This window comes from Chiloscyllium plagiosum, chromosome 2 (assembly GCF_004010195.1).
Source record: "Chiloscyllium plagiosum isolate BGI_BamShark_2017 chromosome 2, ASM401019v2, whole genome shotgun sequence".
Taxonomy (NCBI): Eukaryota; Metazoa; Chordata; class Chondrichthyes; order Orectolobiformes; family Hemiscylliidae; genus Chiloscyllium; species Chiloscyllium plagiosum.
Genome location: NC_057711.1, coordinates 138,406,896 through 138,425,354, shown reverse-complemented (window position 1 = coordinate 138,425,354; position 18,459 = coordinate 138,406,896). Strand labels below are relative to the sequence as shown.

General features: G+C 41.3%; 1 protein-coding gene across 3 annotated transcripts in view; it reads right to left on the bottom strand.

Moving 5' to 3' along the window:
- slc24a2 (solute carrier family 24 member 2) overlaps positions 1 to 18,459 on the bottom strand; it is a 297,478-nt gene that overhangs the window by 85,047 nt on the left and 193,972 nt on the right. For all 3 annotated transcript variants that reach the window (XM_043719054.1, XM_043719046.1, XM_043719059.1), the window contains one exon: positions 2,265 to 2,373. In XM_043719054.1, the coding sequence (XP_043574989.1) occupies positions 2,265 to 2,373 (109 nt within the window). The remainder of the gene's footprint in view (positions 1 to 2,264; positions 2,374 to 18,459) is intronic.

Sequence of the window (18,459 nt, the reverse complement as noted above, 5' to 3'; positions counted from 1 at the left end):
CCTAATCAAAACTGTGCATTTAGTTAACGCGACACAATTGTCGCTCAAAAAATATCAACTCATAAAATGAACAAGTTTTCCCAAATTATTTCTGCATATTCTCCACCAGCTAAGAAAGTCTGCATCAAAATGTGTGAAGAATTTAGTCTTTTCCTTAATCAAAAAAAACTCAAAAAGAAACTGTTATCACCATAACTTTTCAGGTTTGGCTGCACAGAGAAAAGAAACATCATGTGAGTTTTAAATCCAGATTAAACTATTTGATACATGGCCTGGTCACCTCTCACATTGTTCTTATAATATACAGTCTTTCCCAAACTCAATTAAGAACTTTAGGAAACAGAGTTAGTTTGGGTAGATACGGTTATTTAAAACTTTTAAGTACTGAAAGTTATGTTTCATCCTGCCTCTCTGATCATCAATGTTCATTAATGCTTGTGAACCTAAGTGAAATTAATTTATCCATTCAAATTCATTTCCAGATGGGCTTCAGCTAATGGCACAACATTATTCACAATTTGTCAATAGTTGGGCAGTCTTATTTCTGAAATGGAAGAAGATACCTGGTATGGACAGTATAAATGTTGCAATGACTCAGTATATGTATTTTCCTTGGTTCTGAAAAACTCATGGCATTTTAGACACAGCTTCAATACTGCGTGTGATTAATATTAGTGTTAGCATTAATAGTCATGGCAGGACATGGATAGATTTGGATCAGTCACATATAGACTAGATCTGAAACATGAACTCTGCTTTCTCTCCACAGACACTGACAGATCTGCTGAGATTTTCCTGCAATTTCTGATTTCCATGCAGCTCTGTATTTTTTTTTGCTCTTGGATCGATGAGGACTGGTACAATGACAGCTGAGGTTACTATATGTTAGACAGGGTATAAGTGACCAGGGAGAGCAAATGAACAAAACAAATTATTTTGCCCTTCACCACCATTTTTTTTCACTGGATTATAAAAAGCACAATTACCACCACAGCTCTTCCAAAGAAATGTTTCATGTAACACTTGTGGAAAGACACATCCCAGTGCTTTTTGCAAATCTCAATTACAGATATCTGTACAAGGCATAAAGAAAGAGACAGCACCTGGAAAAGAAGCCATTATGTTGCTGATCAACTCTGAATCTATTGCTCAGTTCTGGTATTTAATCATTCAAAATGAAAATATGAAGAAAATAGCACAATTACATAGATAAATCAAACCTATAGCTAATGAGCTGGTGTTAGAAGTGTAGGCTTTGTAAATAAAGATTTATAATGAGGATCTGAATCAATGTAACATCAGTCTTCCAGTACATTTGAACTAACCAGTGCAAAATAAATACCACAAGTGACTCCCTGGAGTATTCACAAAATCATAGAATCCCTGCAGTGTGGAAGCAGGCCATTTAACCCATCCAGTCCACACCAACACTCCAAAGAACATCCCACCCAGACCCCACCCGCTTCCCCCCTTATCACCCCCACACCTCCACTCTATCCCTGTAACACTGCATTTCTCATGGCTAACCCACCCAGCCTGCACATCCCTGGACACCATAAGCTATTTAGCATGGCCAATCCACCTAACCTGTACATCTTTGGACTGTGAGAGGAAACCCACAGAGACATGGGGAGAATGCACGAACTCCACACAGACAGTTGACAGAGGGTAGAATCAACCACCCGGGTCCATGGAATTGAAAGGCAGCAGTGCTAACCACTGAGCCATGTCTTTTTCATTGGGGTCAATGTGTCTGGGAGAAATTTTCAAACTTGATTTTTTTCTTGGACAATTTCAGTCACAAGAAAACCAATTCCTATGCAGAAGAAATTAATGTTTATTTCTGCTACTTGCATTATAAATAGCCCATTTTCCACTTTACCCCATTTATGTCAATAGCAGGAAGATTCCAAAAATGTCCTGCCGCTTTGCTATGTCCATTGTGTTCTACTGTGCAAGTCATACTTCACTCTCAGCGGACTCTCAAGAATCCACTGCAATGCTCAGGAAATCCCCAGCAATTTCCTCCCAATGGCAATTTTGGGGGAAGGAAAGGCTTAGCAGTATTTAGTATGCAGTGCATGCAAGAGTTTGCTTTGTTTCAGTAAAAGGAAAGATAGCTTCATGTTATGTTGTGATAGACTGAAGATTGAATGCTTAAACCATGCAGTATAGTAAATCAAACCAAACCCATTTGTAGAGGTTCCTTATCGGATACATACAATTGCAAGTGTAAAGTTTCACATCCAAGTGTAGGGAGTTACCTTCAGCAAGTGGATCCAGAGTGTTGATCATTAGCTGAAAGATGCTGTTCCTCATGAGAGTGTTGTGCAGGGAAGCTGAGCTCCCACCTCGCTGAAGACGTGGCTTGGGCTGTAAAATAGCAAAGATAAATCAGCACCACTTCTACTGATATTCTCCTGTATCTTGAGAAGTATCACTGTAGCACATCGATCAAGTTACAAAATCCATAAAAGAAATATACTTAATAAAAGTTAATCTCAACTCCCTGTATACAGGTTTATATCAAATTTCAAAAGTCTAACAAAAACACCACCGTGCACCTTCAAAAATAATTTCCAGGCACAGAGATGACTCTTACTGCAGTTAAGCAATTACACAGTTTGTATGAAGTTAAAAATCACACAACACCAGGTTATAGTCCAACAGGTTTAATTGGAAGCACACTAGCTTTCGGAGCGACTCTCCTTCATCAGGTGATTGTGGAGCCCTCCATTATCACCTGATGAAGGAGCGTCGCTCCGAAAGCTAGTGTGCTTCCAATTAAACCTGTTGGACTATAACCTGGTGTTGTGTGATTTTTAACTTTGTACACCCCAGTCCAACACTGGCATCTCCAAATCATGACAGTTTGTATGTATTGTTTGTGCAGCAAGCAGACTCTAAACAAATATAATCTGTGTTGGAATTCAACTGATCAAAGGAGATAGCTGAGCACTTCAATCAACTATTGTATAAGACAATCTGCTTACTTTGGCTTAATATTCATTTACAGACTGATAGATCAAGCAGCAGCACTCTATGAACATATGATCCATGATTATATTGAATGGTAGAGCACGCTCAAGAGCTGAATGGTCTACTCCTGCTCCTATGTTTGTAACAGCTTTCATTTTCTTCATGACTAACCTTTCTATAACACTGACATAAAATTGTTTACTACTCTGGTAAAAACATTTTGAAAAACAAAGCAAAGCACAACTTCACTTAATATCTGCAACTCGGCAACAGTTTTTAATTCTTAACAGGGTCCTAAAACCAATCAGCTATTGGGAAAATAGTAAAGTTAGAAGAAGGGCCAAAGTTTGCAAGCAGGGTTTTATTTTTTGCAGAAAGTTGTTATCACAAGACCTTTACTTGACATTGTTTTCCTTACTCTATTTTGATTTTTGATAAAGGACAAAATGCTTGCTAAGGTGCAATCAAGGGAACTATTTTGAAGAGAATCCTGAACTCAATGTGGCGACAAAACTCAATTAATTTATCATGCTTGCATGCTTCAATGATTGTGTATGTGGGTGGGTGTGTGATAGACATTCGCTTCTAATTCACCTGCCACCCAATTCTTTTCCTAACTATAGTTTGACCACCATGTTACAAAACCAATATATTTGGAAGGAAGGTGGCTGAATAAATTGAATATTAAAGGAGCTAAAATTTTAATATAAAAAGAAGTGACTCAGGGTCACTGTTAGGAATACCATACTCTGTATTTATATTTTACTCCGTCCTGGATTTTAGCCTGTAGGACATAGTTTTTCTTAAAGTGGACTGCTGAAATGGGTAAACATTTGGCTATTTAAATATGAAGCAGAGAAGTGTGAAGTAATACATTTTGGTGTGAAGAATTGGACAAGGCAATGTAAGTTTACCTTTAGAAAAGGTAAACACGCAAATGTTTGAAAGTGGCAGGACAAATTTAGAAGACTGATTATAAAAGAAATCACAAATCTTTATAAATAAAAGCATTGTGTACAATATAAAGGGAATTATGTTACACTTCTAGAAATGCACCCAGTAGGCCTTAGCTTGTGCTCAATTCAGTGTTAAACTTTGCAAAGGCTTTTCAGAGTATGCAGAAGGGATTTACTAGAACTATACCAAGGATGAAGGACTTCAGTCCTGGGTAAAGGCTGGAGTAGCTGACATCATTTTTATTACAGCAAGGGAGGAGAAGAGGCAATTATGATGTTCAAAGTAACAAATGACTTTGATCAAATAGATAATTCATTTCAGTGACAGAAGAAATGGTCTCTTGAAGATTTGTGATTTGTTACAAACTAGAATCCTGTACCTTTAAGACCGGTGGGAATAGCCATAATAGTAATACTTAAGAGAACTGGACAAATACATGAAGGGAGATAGATACCTAATCAGCCTGTTCAGAGACCTCATTAAACAGCTTTGGCACAATGGGACTTGAACCTAGGCCTCCTGTTACAGCAGTAGGGACATTACCATTGTACCACAAGAGCCTGTCTAAACACTTATAGGAAACAGGAGTGTGGGAGTAATTGGATAGCTCCAACAAAAAGAGGTATGGTGGGCCAAATGGTCACTTTCTTTGCTTTATAATTTGATGGTGCCATCATACATTAAACACCCAATTTTTGCATTAATTAGTTTCAGTTGTATAGTCACAGCGATGAATTTTAATAAGCCTTTCCTTAACATTCAATAAAAAAATACTATTTAATGATAGAAAACTTGATAGAAAAAGGTGGTCAGTGGCATTTATAAACCTGCAGAGTAGTCCCTGTTCAACTTGGGAACTGGGCTCTCGAGCTGATTAAGGCATTTACTCATGCTGTGTCAGTCTCCAACCCCTGCTTATTCCATGCAACTGGAAATTGCACTGTTAGCTAACAGACTATCATTCTTAGTAATTACCATAAGTCAACAAACTTCACACAAGTGTATCTACATTCAGACTTTTGCAACAGAGAGGAATATTCACATAATTTGAACAATTACACCAAGTGACTTAGGGTGGACAGCTAAGACCACATTACTGGACTAGATATCACACAACATTACCAGGGGAACTAATTACAATTGCTCCTACCGTGAGCAACTTGTGATCCTTCTGGCCAGGAGTGGCTTCCTGATGATTACCCACCTTTTAAACAGCAAGACCGGGGGGGGGGGGGGGGGGCGGGGGGGGGGGAGTGAACAAAACAGGAAATAAATGAAAGGACATAAAAGACAAATCAGCAAAGCAATCAAAAAGTTACTAATGTCAGAACAAGAAAACGTCGCATACCATGAAAGTAAAGGGAAAGCCTTTCAAATAAATTTTAACAAAGAGATGGAAAATGCCACAGAGATAACATAACAGACAGCCCTTATATAAAGTCTTACACAAAGACCACAGGAAAAAAAAACTGAAACATAGAAGTAGTTGTCAGTTTGAGAACTTGTTTCAATCTATTAGAATTGAAGAGCCTATTTGTTCAAGCAGCACCCCATGAATATTTCCTGGAGTAAAGACCATTTTACCTAGTTTAGAGACAAATTCCACTGAAGTTATGGCTTCATTTACTGAATCCAATTTGTCACATGGACACATCAAACATCTCAAGGCATGAGCAATCTTCGTTAACTATTACTAATCCTCCATCACCCTGAGAAAGTAATACTGTCAGCTAGAGTCTTTCAGTGGTGATGTGCCCAAAGTGAGGCAGCTACACAGATTTCCCCAGCCACTTCCTTATCTTTTTGGCCTTCATTGCAATTACTTACAACAGAACTGTCTAATAGGCAGGCTCCTTCAGACAGTCTTTGAAAATCAACAACAAACTAGGATTTGTGCCACTGTAGGCTAGACTGGATGGAAGCGGCTAGCTCCTTCGTTTTTCGAAAGCAATACATCTCCACCATTCCGGAATTTACTTGTACCCACAAAAAACATCACGTTTACCGTTTTGACATTCTGGATCCAGTGTTTGCTGTCTCCAGTCACCAGAAATAAAAACACTAATGACCACTTGGAGAAAATGTTAAAGAAACAAAAAGGCACCTGATTGAACTTAAATAGCTAAAATAAGGGTTATGCCCATGAGGCACTGAACCTGCAATTTCTTAGACCAGATATTATGGACTGCAAGTATTGTCATTTGTCATGTTGATTACTGGCATCATTTTTTGCATTCACTCACAGAATGTGAGCATCATTGATAGACTAACCCTAATTACCCAGAGGGCAGTTAGAGTCAACCACATTTTTGCTGTGGGTCTGGAGTCACATGTAGGCCAGACCACGAAATAATGGCAGATTTCCTTCCCTAAAGGACATTATAGTGAACCAGATGGGATTTTCCCCAACAATCTACAATGGTTTGAAGGCCATTATTAGATCTTAATTCCAGTTTTTAAAATTGAATTCAAATTCTACTATCTGCACTGGTGAGACTCAAAACATTACCTGGGTCTTTGAGTTAATAGTCTGGGCGTTCACTGTGTTTTGCTGATAAGTTTTATAAGGGTAAATGAGGCAATTTTTATGTATTTTTTTATTTATTAAACCATTTTCCAATAGGACCTCTTTATTGTATTAAAAGCGTTGTTATTATTGTCTTCCACCATATGCTGTGTCAAATGTTTGAATCCTACCCAACTCATTCCCATTGTAAACATTAAAGCACATTCACCTCGTGATGTTTTACAAGGTAACCCCCAGGGACAGCGGAATTGACTATCATTGGGTTGTGTGCTGACTACTGCAGAGCTTTCAAGGCTATTTTTTTCTCAGACTAGACATGTTTGTATTTCAATTCTTAAACGCTGGGTTGTTAATCCAGCACCATACATAATTTACCACTATTTTCCTAATAATGCCAAAGCAAATGGGTGTCTCATTAAATTAAAACAATAGAACCTGCAGTTCAGGGTTAACATGGTGAAAGTTTATGATCCATACATCAATTCACCACATAAGCAACAGCGGCTCGTAATAATTACCTTCCATTAAAATTGTAGGCAGAAGCACTCAAAAAATGCTAATAGTTAGATGATACCATTGAAATATATGAAACTTGATTGACCTACTAAGGGTTAACTGCTAGAGTAATCTTTTTAGGAATGCCTGTGATAATACAGCAAGATTCCTCACGTCACCTTTAGACAGTAGGTTTCTACAAACAAAAACAACACTAATTGAGCTCTGCCCTAAACACATATGCCTTAGGTTGATATAAAGTTAGTAGACAATCTGAGTTACCTTGACAATTCTGCTGCGATATGCAATCTGAACAACATTCCAGAATCAACTAAACACACTCATTATCTGGTGTGATTGTACGTTTTTCAACCAATACAACCTTCTGGGAAATTCAAATTTACGATTTAGATTCGTAGCAATGTCAGACAATGTCAGATATATCCATCTATCTCAAGATGCTCAATCACCAAAGTGAAACCTTTGCAGATTGCAAATGGGACCTTGTGAAAATTAGTTGCAAATAGAAAGATGCGAGAAATGACCCTGGTAAGAAATTGTGGAAATAATTCAATGGTTCCTTAGCTCCTTCTTCCATGGTTAGAACTTGAATTTAAATCAACAACTTTCAGACTAGCTTATTTTATATGGCAATCAGCTGTGGAATATTACTCAACAAACTAAGAAATGCAAGGCTCTGGTGGTCATTAATAGATGAAGCAATACCCTGGGTGATTTAGTGATGGACTATGTTCAGTTGAGTATAAGAGCACTTCTGGATATGAAAGACAAGAGAAATACAGGGCTCTTGGAGCACGTCAGTAGTGTCCTAACCTCTGAACCAAGAGGCTTGGGCTCAAGACCCACCTGCTCCACAGGTGTGTAATAACATCCGTGAACACACTGTTTAGCAAATATCTACAAAAATGTTGTCATAAAATCATTAATTCTTCAACAGTGACCACCACCGCAGAGCTCCTATCTACTAACAAAGCATCACCAAATAGCTGTTAAACCACTGAATCTTTTTAAAACTATTCTCCTAATAAAGCACAATTTTATCCTAGTATCCTTGTGGTGCAGTGGTAGTATTCCCCACCTCTGAGAGAAAGTGAGGACTGCAGATGCTGGAGATCAGAGCTGAAAATGTGTTGCTGGAAAAGCGCAGCAGGTCAGGCAGCATCCAAGGAGTAGGAGAATCGACGTTTCGGGAATGAGCCCTTCTTCAAGAATGAGGAGAGTGTGCCAAGCAGGCTAAGATAAAAGGTAGGAAGGAGGGACTTGGGGGAGGGGCGTTGGAAATGCGATAGGTGGAAGGAGGTTAAGGTGAGGATGATAGGCCGGAGTGGGGGTGGGGGCGGATATGGAAGTGTCCCTTGGGGCCTTGGAGGGAAGTAAGGGGGGAGGTGTGGGCGCAAGTTTTGCATTTTATGTGGTTGCATGGGAAGGTGCCGGGAGTGGAGGTTGGGGGTATGGACCTGACAAGGGAGTCACGGAGGGAGTGGTCTTTTCGGAACGCTGATAGGGGAGGGGAGGGAAATATATCCCTGGTGGTGGGGTCCGTTTGGAGGTGTCAGAAATGACGACGGATGATATGATGTGTATGGAGGACCAGTGGGGTTCTGTCCTGGTGACGATTGGAGGGGCAGGGCTCCTCACAGCTTCAAAGCCATTTTAAATGGAGACTCAATGTACAAACAACTCAGTTTTACCATTTCAATCATATTTATTTCTAGAAATCCAATTCAAACCAGTACATAGGCTGCTTTCAACAGTAGCAGTGAATTTAGACATTATTTAATAAGGATACTAGCGGTCAAGATTAAATCTTGTTTGGAGAGGTTGGATATGGTGTAGAAAACTGCAAACTAAGACCAGAAACCATCAGCTCCAGTAACTTGGTTGATTCTTGCACATTATTTTGTGCATTTTCTGGCATTCTGCAACACAAATTCTGCATTTAAGCCAAAAATAGTTTCTCCCGAAAGAGTTGAAAATACAAGGTGAGGAGTCTGAGTCATATTGACCTTCACACTTGAGTGGCTAACTGGAAGAGAAGTTTACTGGTCTACTTTAGAGAGAGTAGCTTTTTATTCGTCATTTCTACCATATACAACTGATACAGTGAAAAAACGAGACAGTGTTCCTCCAGGATCGAGGGTGCTACATGGACAGCAAAAACATAGAGGCTGGTCTACATTTATCCCATTAAAATCAATAGAATAAAAATTAAATCAGTCCTACGTTAAACATTTAATCCCACCGTCCCAGTTTAATGTGGTTGTTGGCATTGCTGCCTACACCTTCCACGTCCCTCCTGTGATGTGCAGTTCTGATGGAGCTGTCCTATTTAGTTCCAACCGTACCTATTTGAGTTTCTGCAAGTTATCTTAAGAGTGGTTTTACTTCCCAACTCAATTGTGCAGATGCTATTTCTTCCAGCCATATTTTGGGAAGACTGAAACCATTGTCTTTGGCTCCAAATACAAATTTGGTAGCCTGGCCAACTCCTTTTTTCACCTTCCTAGTCACAATTAGTGAGCTGGCCATTCCATTTCATCCAAACTGAGCGCCTGACTTCAATCTCCCCTTCATAAAGATCATTGACTTTCATCTGTGCAACAGTGCCTGCTTCTGCCTCTGCCTCTGCCTCTGTCCCTACCTCTATCTGAGCCAATTTAACACAAATCCCCAGCCACACATTTATCACCGCCTGACACAATTCCTCTGGTCACCTTCCCATGCTGTACTCTTTGGAAATTTCAGCTCATCCAATGCTCTACTTTTGATGTCCAATCTTACTCAAGTCTGACATTTCCATCTTCCTACCCTCACTAGCTATTTCACGGAACTGTAAATTTAAAATCATCAATTTATATCCAATTTTGACCTCACGCCCTCTCTATGAGCAGCCTTCTTCGGGAGGGCTTACGCCCAAAACGTCGATTCTCCTGCTCCCTGGATGCTGCCTGACCTGCTGCGCTGTTCCAGCAACACATTTTCAGCTCTGATCTCCAGCATCTGCAGTCCTCACTTTCTCCTCAGTTCATTCCACATACAAACCACCCTCTGCGTGAAAAAGTTATTCCTCAGGTCTCCTTTAAACCTTTCTCCTCTCACCTTAATAATACGCCCTCTAGTTTTGAACTCACCCATGCTAGGAAAAAGCATGCTTCACCATTCACCTTATCTATGCCCCTCATGATTTTATAAACCTTTCAGGTCACCCCTCAACCTCCTATGCTCCAGTGAAGGAAGTCCCAGCCTCCCTTTAACTCAAACCTTCATTCCTGGCAACATCCTGGTGAATCTTTTCTGAGCCCTGACCGATTTAATAATATCCTTCTCATAGCAGGATGACCAGAACAGCACACAGTAGTCCAAAAATGGCCTCACCAACATCCTGTACAACCACAACATGACATCCCAACTCCTATACTCAATGATCTGAACAATGAAGCAAAGTGTACTCGACATCTCCTTAACTACCCTTTCTACCTGTGACTCAATTTTCACTGAACTATGGACCTTAACCCCTAGGACTCTGTTTGACAACAGGGACCCTATCATTAACTGTACACACCCTGCCCTTGTTCGTCTTACCAAAATACAACACCTTGCCTTTATGTCAATTAAATTCATTCTCACTTGCTAGAAATAGTCACTGCCTGGAACTTGTATGGTAAATTTTTTTTTGTCACTCATCAATCCTGGATGTTACCCAGGTCTTGCTGTGTTTGCATGAATACAGGCTGCTTCATTATTTGAGTGTGAATGATGCTGAACATTTTGCAAAGTCATTAGCAAACATCCCCATTTCTGACTTTGTGATGGAGGGGATGGTCATCGATGAAGCAGCTGAAGATGGTTGAGCCTAGGACACCACCCTGAGGAACTCCTGCAGAGATGTGCTAGGGCTGAGATGAGTGACTTCCAACAACCACAACCACCTTCCTGTGTGCCAAGTATGACTCCAACCATCAGAGTCCAAACCACACCCCTCCTGCAATTCCTATTGATGCCTGACTTGCTCGGGCTCCCAGATGCCACACTCCATCAAATATAACCTTGATGTATCTCACCCTCATCTGTAATTCAGCGATTGTGACAATGTTTGAACCAGAGATTAGGAGCTGCATGGCCTTGGCAGCACCCAGACTGAACACGAGTTAGGGTGTTATTCCTTTGTATGGGCTGAATGACCGCACTGTCAATGACACTGTCCACCACGATATGGATGATCAAGGTGAGATTGATGGGCTGTAATTGGCTGGATTGGATCTATCCTACATTTTGTGCACAGAGGTTACCTGGCCAGCTTTCCATATTGTTGACTCGATGCCAGGTTCGTAGGTGTACAGGAACAACTAATCTAGGGGCACGGCACATCCTGAAACACAAGTCCTGAATACTATTGCTGGAATGTTGTTCCGGTCCAAAGCTTTCGCAGCATCCAGATTTTTTCCAACCTTTTCTTGATAACACAAGGACTGAATCGGATTGGCTTAACCCAAGGGTTTGGCAAACTCTGCAGGTAGAGATGAACTATCCTCCCAGCACTTTGGGCTGAAGATGGATGAGAATGCTTCTGCCTCATTGTTTGCTGGGATCCCCCATCATTGAATATGGGGAATATTGATGGAATCCCATCCTCCAGTGAGTTAATCATCCACCATCATTTACAACTACTTTTTGTCATTTACATAAACGATTATTTTGTGAGCATAAGAGGTACAGTTAGTAAGTTTGCAGATGACACCAAAATTGGAGATGTGGTGGACAGCGAAGAAGGTTATCTCAGATTACAACAGGATCTGGACCAGATGGGCCAATGGGCTGAGGTTCGATTCCACCCTCAGGCAACTGTCTTTGTGGAGCTTGCACATTCTCCCTCTGTCTGCGTGGGTTTGCTCCGGTTTCCTCCCACAGTCCAAAGATGTGCTGGGCCATGGCAAATTGCCCAGCATACAGGGATATGCCAGCTTGGTGGGAGGGTCAGTTGGACTTGATGGGCTGAATGGCCTGTTTCCATACTGTAGAGTTTCTATGATCTTGTGATAAGAATAAGGTCAAATGGATTTGTTTCTTCACTATCTGCCGCAGACCCAGTTGAGCAGCAATGTCCTTCATGATTCGATCAGCTCAGTGAGCAGTGGTATTACCAAGCCACTCTTGGTGGTAGACATTGAAATACCCCACAACACAGTACATTGTTCTTCTGCCACCCTCCGTGCTTCCTCCAAGTGTTGTTAAACATGGAGAACCACCGTTAGCCAAAGGGATGAAGGGTGATCAGAAAAAGATTTCCTTGCAATGACCTGATGCATGAGATTTCATGTGGCTCAAAGTCGACAGTTATGGACACACAGGGTAACTCTTTCCTGACTGTGTCTGTCCTCTGGTAGGTCTGTCCTGCCATTGTGACTGAACACAGCCAGCAATCCTGATGGTGATGTCTGAGGGTATGACTCTGAGAGAATGACTATGTCAGTGTGTTCCTCTCCTAGTTTTCACACAAGGTACCAAATATTGTTGAGGAAGACTTTGTAAGACCAACAGTGCTGTTTTTCCCTCAGTCATTTCTGGTGTCTAGGGTGATACCACATGGTCCATTCAGTTTCATTTCTTTGATGAGGTTTTGTAGTGCCTTATGCAATGCCTTTCGGACAGCAGCTTAGAGTCAAACACATCTCTGTGGAATAATTAGTCAGACCAGCCAAGGATGGCAGATTTCCTTCCCTAAAAGGACGTGAGGTGAACCAGATGCAAAAGAATACGAGCGCACAATGGTTCATGTCACCATGAGGCCAGAATCCTACTTTGTTCAAAATTTCACTATTCGCGATGACAGGATTCAAATCCATGTCCTTCCAACATTAACATTAGATTCTAGACAACTGGCCCAGTGACACTGCCAATTCATTACTGCCTTTCCATAAAGTGGGATTGTGATGAGACACACCGTTAAAAGGAGACTTGCTAAAAGTACCTGTCAATCAGTACTTAGCTGAACAAGTTATGATGCATTAGTCCCATGACTCATCAGGCAGTCTGAAGTAATAGTAATCGATGTTGAATTTTTACCCTTCAGTTTCTGTGCAGATTTGAAGGTAGGGGTATATAGAGGCAAGGAAGTCACATTATTGTTTCATCAATCCTTGTGTGATTGATACGATTGTCTAAAAGAAGCATGCAACACTAAGTGTCTTCACAGTGAATGCAATTCATTTCTTCTATGTAGCTTGGACATTTAAAAATAATTCGAAGAAAATTGCTAGATCAAGATTTTAGTCAATTGTTATCCTCCTTTGGGCCATTTCACTGAGCACTGTTTACTACCAAATCTTCAGGCTGTCACGTCTTTGTAAGTTTTGATTTATGAAACTGTGCTGCATGGAGAAGTCTAATCGATAATGGATGCAAGACGGGCGCTTCTAAAGTAGTACCTGCACCTGAAATCAGGCCATTTGGACAAACACCTTCTGATTATATTTGAATGATGATTGTTGCAAATAGATTTTGAACACAAGAATTGTCAAGTGTGGGATGACAATTCCTTTTGCTGGATCCAATATGTTGTCCAATTAGATACCAACAGGGATAAAAGTACTTCATGTTTGGCTTTTTGCGCAATGCTCCCCTAAACTAACCTCTGAATAGCTTCATTAGTACAGCACCTTGCACCCGCCATTTTTATTCCGGTCACACTGACCTCAATGCGCAGGCCCAATTGCAAGAAAGTTACGGTAAGGTTGCCATAATCCTCCCGGTTCACAGGCCTGCTCTCTCAGTAGAGAGACGTGACTGGTGGCGGGTTAACCTGAGGTGAGGAGAGAACTTGAGAAGGAGACTCCTTCATGGTGACCTCAGCCAATGTGGATATGAATCCACTCTTGTTGGTTCCACTCTGCATCGTGAACCAGCCATCCAGCCAACTGAACTAACTGAGCACAGGGTTCACTAAATAGGCAGATTGTTTGTGTGTAACCTGCTAGGACCAAACCTGGGGCATAAATCTGATACCTTTCTTGGTTAATTTGATGTCCTCTTCAGATTTTTCTGGTGTACTTCACTCGCTCCTAAAAAGCGAGCAGCTGATCACTAAACTTACTCGGATGAAGCTGTAGAATTTATGTTGTTCATGTATAATTTTCTATTTGGGTTTGAAGCCTAATAAATTGAACCTGAGGTATGGTCCTGATCAAAACAAAAGGTGTGCAACTGCCAAGCAAATGCAAAATTGTGAAATAACAAAATTTTCTATTACAAAATGTGTACTAGCCAGTGTAGGAACAGATCATGGCCAAGCCGCAAGGTCTGCTTCTCCATTCTATTAGGTAACAGCCGATCACTTACCTCAATGTCACTTTCCCACACTATCTCCATGTCCCTAGATGTCACTCATCTCCAGAGATCTATTGATATCTCTGTTGAACATGCTCAACGATTGAGCTTCCACACCCTTTAAAGGTAAGGAGTTCCACTAATTCTGTTCCAGTTACAAAATTATGTTTCATCATTTCAAATCAAGGAGAATTTTTAAACGTCAAATTACTTCCTTTTCAAAAAAGATGGACAGCAATTTTCAATTTAAAAGGAAGATTTATTGCAAGGATTTCCTATTAGTACCCCAGCTTCTGACATTCTGCTTTAAACATAGTCTCCAACAGAAATGATGAGTGTTTCAATAAGAGCTACTGTTTAGCAGACACCGATCTGATCAAACCCCCTCAAAATGTTCGTGTAATAACTCGAGAGAGGCTGGTTCCCATCACCAAGCCACCCTTTATTTACACGTGCACAGTGCTTGACACTGATCCAGCTTCCTCAGGACCCAATCTCAGGATAAAAAGAACCACTGACACTCCCTATTTATATCTGTCAATCTGTTAATCTGGTCCAATCAGGGAACTCCTATTCTATGAGGTCCAGCTGGCTGACCAGGTTATGATCACCACAATTAGCACATCAAAAAGTTGAAAAGATTGAACCTTGTTTGCTTATAAGACAAGAACTGATTCAAAGTGCAATTTGGAGATGATTACAGATCCCGTTATTGACTTTATAAAGACTTCAGAGAAGTAGATGCCCTTATTGTTGGTACTGATGGTAGCCATGATGCGGAGGTGCTGGTGTTGGATTGGACAATGTCAAAAATCACACGACACCAGGTTATCGTCAGACAGGTTTATTTGAAAACACAAGCTTTTGGAACCTTACTCCTTCTGCAGGTGCTAGGAGTGAGGCTCCGAAAGCTTGTATTTTCAAATAAACCCATTGGACTATAAGCCGGTGTCGTGTAATTTTTGCCCTTACTGCTGAGAGACATGGCTTATGGCATCTTGGGGCATGCTTAAACTATTTTCTTTTCTTTTTTTAAGGAGGAGCAGCTCGTCAATAACACGGAGAATGAGCACGACATTTTAACATTAGTGATATGGACAAACATCTCACTAATCACCTGGAATACTTACTGAGAGACTAACTCTGCACAACATTAATGCAATTCAAGCAGATTATAAAATATAACCATTCCCTTTAGTGCTCAGGGCTTACTTTGTAACTTCGATGTTCAATGCAAGTTAAAATTTCTATTCACGCTTCTGACCAATCATTGTACAGTATTTCCACAAAAGCATTATTTATTTAAAGAACACATCACAAAACACCATGGTTTTCCTTGGGTTTTCCCATGAAATGCAGAGAAAAAATGCATGCGTTTCCTCCAAATTAAAATGTAAATGTTTCTTTCTGGTGGTTTTACAACTCATTGTTGTAATCATTTATGAGTTGCATCATCAGAACAAACAATGAACACTTCTTTCATAAAAATTACATTTCTTTTCTTAAAAAGTAAAACCCCAACTTTAGAGACATATAAGATAATCAGAGGGTTAGATAGGGTTGACAGGGAGTGCCTTTTTCCAAATATTGTGACGGCGAGTACAAGGGGACATAGCTTTAAATTGAGGAGTGATAGATATAGGACAGATGTCAGAGGTAGGTTCTTTACTCAGAGAGTAGTAAGGGTATGGAATGCTTTGCCTGCAACGGTAGTAGATTCGCCAACTTTAAGTACATTTAAGTTGTCAATGGATGCACGTGGAATAGTGTAGGTTAGATGGGCTTCAGATTGGTATGACAGGTCGGCGCAACATCGAGGGCCAAAGGGCCTGTACTGTGCTATAATGTTCTATGTTCTATTCCTTCTCATCTTTGCATTCCCAGGTAAACCACCAACACTAGAGGATAGATCTTTCGGAGATGAAAATGTGGCAGACAGAGTGTGCCCATTGTTGGAGTTATACTGGCTATAATAGTTCAGAAGCCATTAACATGGAGCTGAATGATGGAATAGTTGTTTTGGGGGATGATAGCAAGGTCAACTAAATCAAACCCTGAAGAAATGTTAAGGCAGCTGAGATAGAATAATGAACGATATCCACTTTGACTGATGGAAGTAAAGGATGAAAGCCAGAATGCACTGATTAGGGTATAGAAGGTGGAATTTAATAATGAGTTTGGTGACTGGGACTTGTTCAGGCAGCAGGATGATCTTAACATGCCATCGTCTGCCTCCACCAGGATGGTAGGAAGTCTGTAGAAGGAATGGCCTTAGTCCACCATTGCTATTAACATTGTGGCTTACTTGCAACTGGTGCATAGACACTTGGTACCCGACAGAGGGACCTGGCAAGGAGAGGCAGAGAAACAGTAAGGAAGTCTGCTGCCCTCAATGCCACCCTCCCTGTAACCCCATCTCCTCTTCCCTACATTCACCAGTAACCTGGGACCCACTAAGGATACAGGGCTTCCCCTGTGTTTCAGTAGCCACCATCCCCTATTGGCACTGCCAGTCAATGAAGCTGCCAGCCTATAATTGGCCAACAGCTCTTGGTGAGCAGGATCCTCATCGCTAGGTTCTTTGATCCTGCCTCATGGCATTTTGTTCAAAAGAGAAGCGATAAACAGCTCACGAGACCTACGTCGCCACAAAATAGCACACTAGGTTTCTGAAACAACCGCCTGATCAGAAGGCTGAAGGTGGAAGTGACAAGTTAACGCTTTGGTTTAGAAGAGGGTGTGATGACAGCAGTTTTAAACAGGAAAGGGGATGGTGCCTCAGTAAAGGAAACTAATGTGGACAGAACGGAGAATTCATGGCCTAGAGTTCAGTGAGAAAGGTGATTGGGGAGCTAGGATTTGCAAAATGGAGGTGTGAAGAGAGATAAGAGATTGCAGAAAGGAGCTCCAGGACTCGAGTCCCCATGTGACCTGAGAAACATTGATGGAAACTATATCAGTGAAGTGACTGGGATGCTGTGGACAGGGATATCAAAAGGGTGGAACTACCAATTAGTAAACTAGCTTTTCTACTGAAATAAAAAGAGCTCAAAATAAATTAAAAATCAACTTAATTTTTGAGGGTCAATTTTACTGTTGGACTTTGCAAACACATCCTCATGTTTAGACCAGAGTGGTGCTGGAAAAGCACAGCGGGTCAGGCAGCATCCAAGGAGCAGGAAAATTGATGTTTCGGGTAAAAGCCCTTCATCAGGAATACAGGTAGGAAGCCTCCATGGTGGAGAGATAAATGAAAGGTGTGGGGGCAAGGGAGAAGGTAGCAAAGAGTACAATAGGTGAATGGGGGTAGGGATGGAGGTGATAGGTCAGAGGGGAGGATGGGGGAATGTAGCAAAGAGTATAATAGAACGCCTCATCTTCCGCCTCGGAACACTTCAACCCCAGGGCATCAATGTGGATTTCACCAGTTTCCTCATTTCCCCTCCACCCACCTTACCCCAGTTCCAACCTTCTAGCTCAGCACCATCCTTGTGACCTGTCCTACCTGCCAATCTCCCTTCCCACCTATCCGCTCCACCCTCCTCTCTGACCTATCACCTCCATCCCCACCCTATTCACCTATTGTACTCTCTGCAACCTTCTCTCCAGCCCCCCCCCCCCCATTTATCTCTCCACCCTGGAAGCTTCCTGCCTCTATTCCTGATGAAGAGCTTTTGCCCGAAACGTCGATTTTCCTGCTCCTCAGATGCTCCCTTTCCTACTGTGCGTTTCCAGCACCACTCTGATCTAGATTCTGGTTTCCAGCATCAGCAGTCCTCACTTTTGCCTAAACACATCCTCATCTCCAGCGAAGATAGGGAGATTGAAATGGGTGGACAAACTGATGGGGTGTGGATATCAACTTATAGACAATAGACAATAGGTGCAGGAGTAGGCCATTCTGCCCTTTGAGCCTGCACCACCATTCAATATGATCGTGGCTGATCATCCTTAATCAGTATCCTGTTCCTGCCTTATTTCCATAACCCTTGATTCCACAATCCTTGAGAGCTCTATCCAACTCTTTCTTAAATGAATCCAGAGACTGGGCCTCCACTGCCCTCTGGGGCAGAGCATTCCACACAGCCACCACTCTCTGGGTGAACAAGTTTCTCCTCATCTCTGTCCTAAATGATCTACCCCGTATTTTTAAGCTG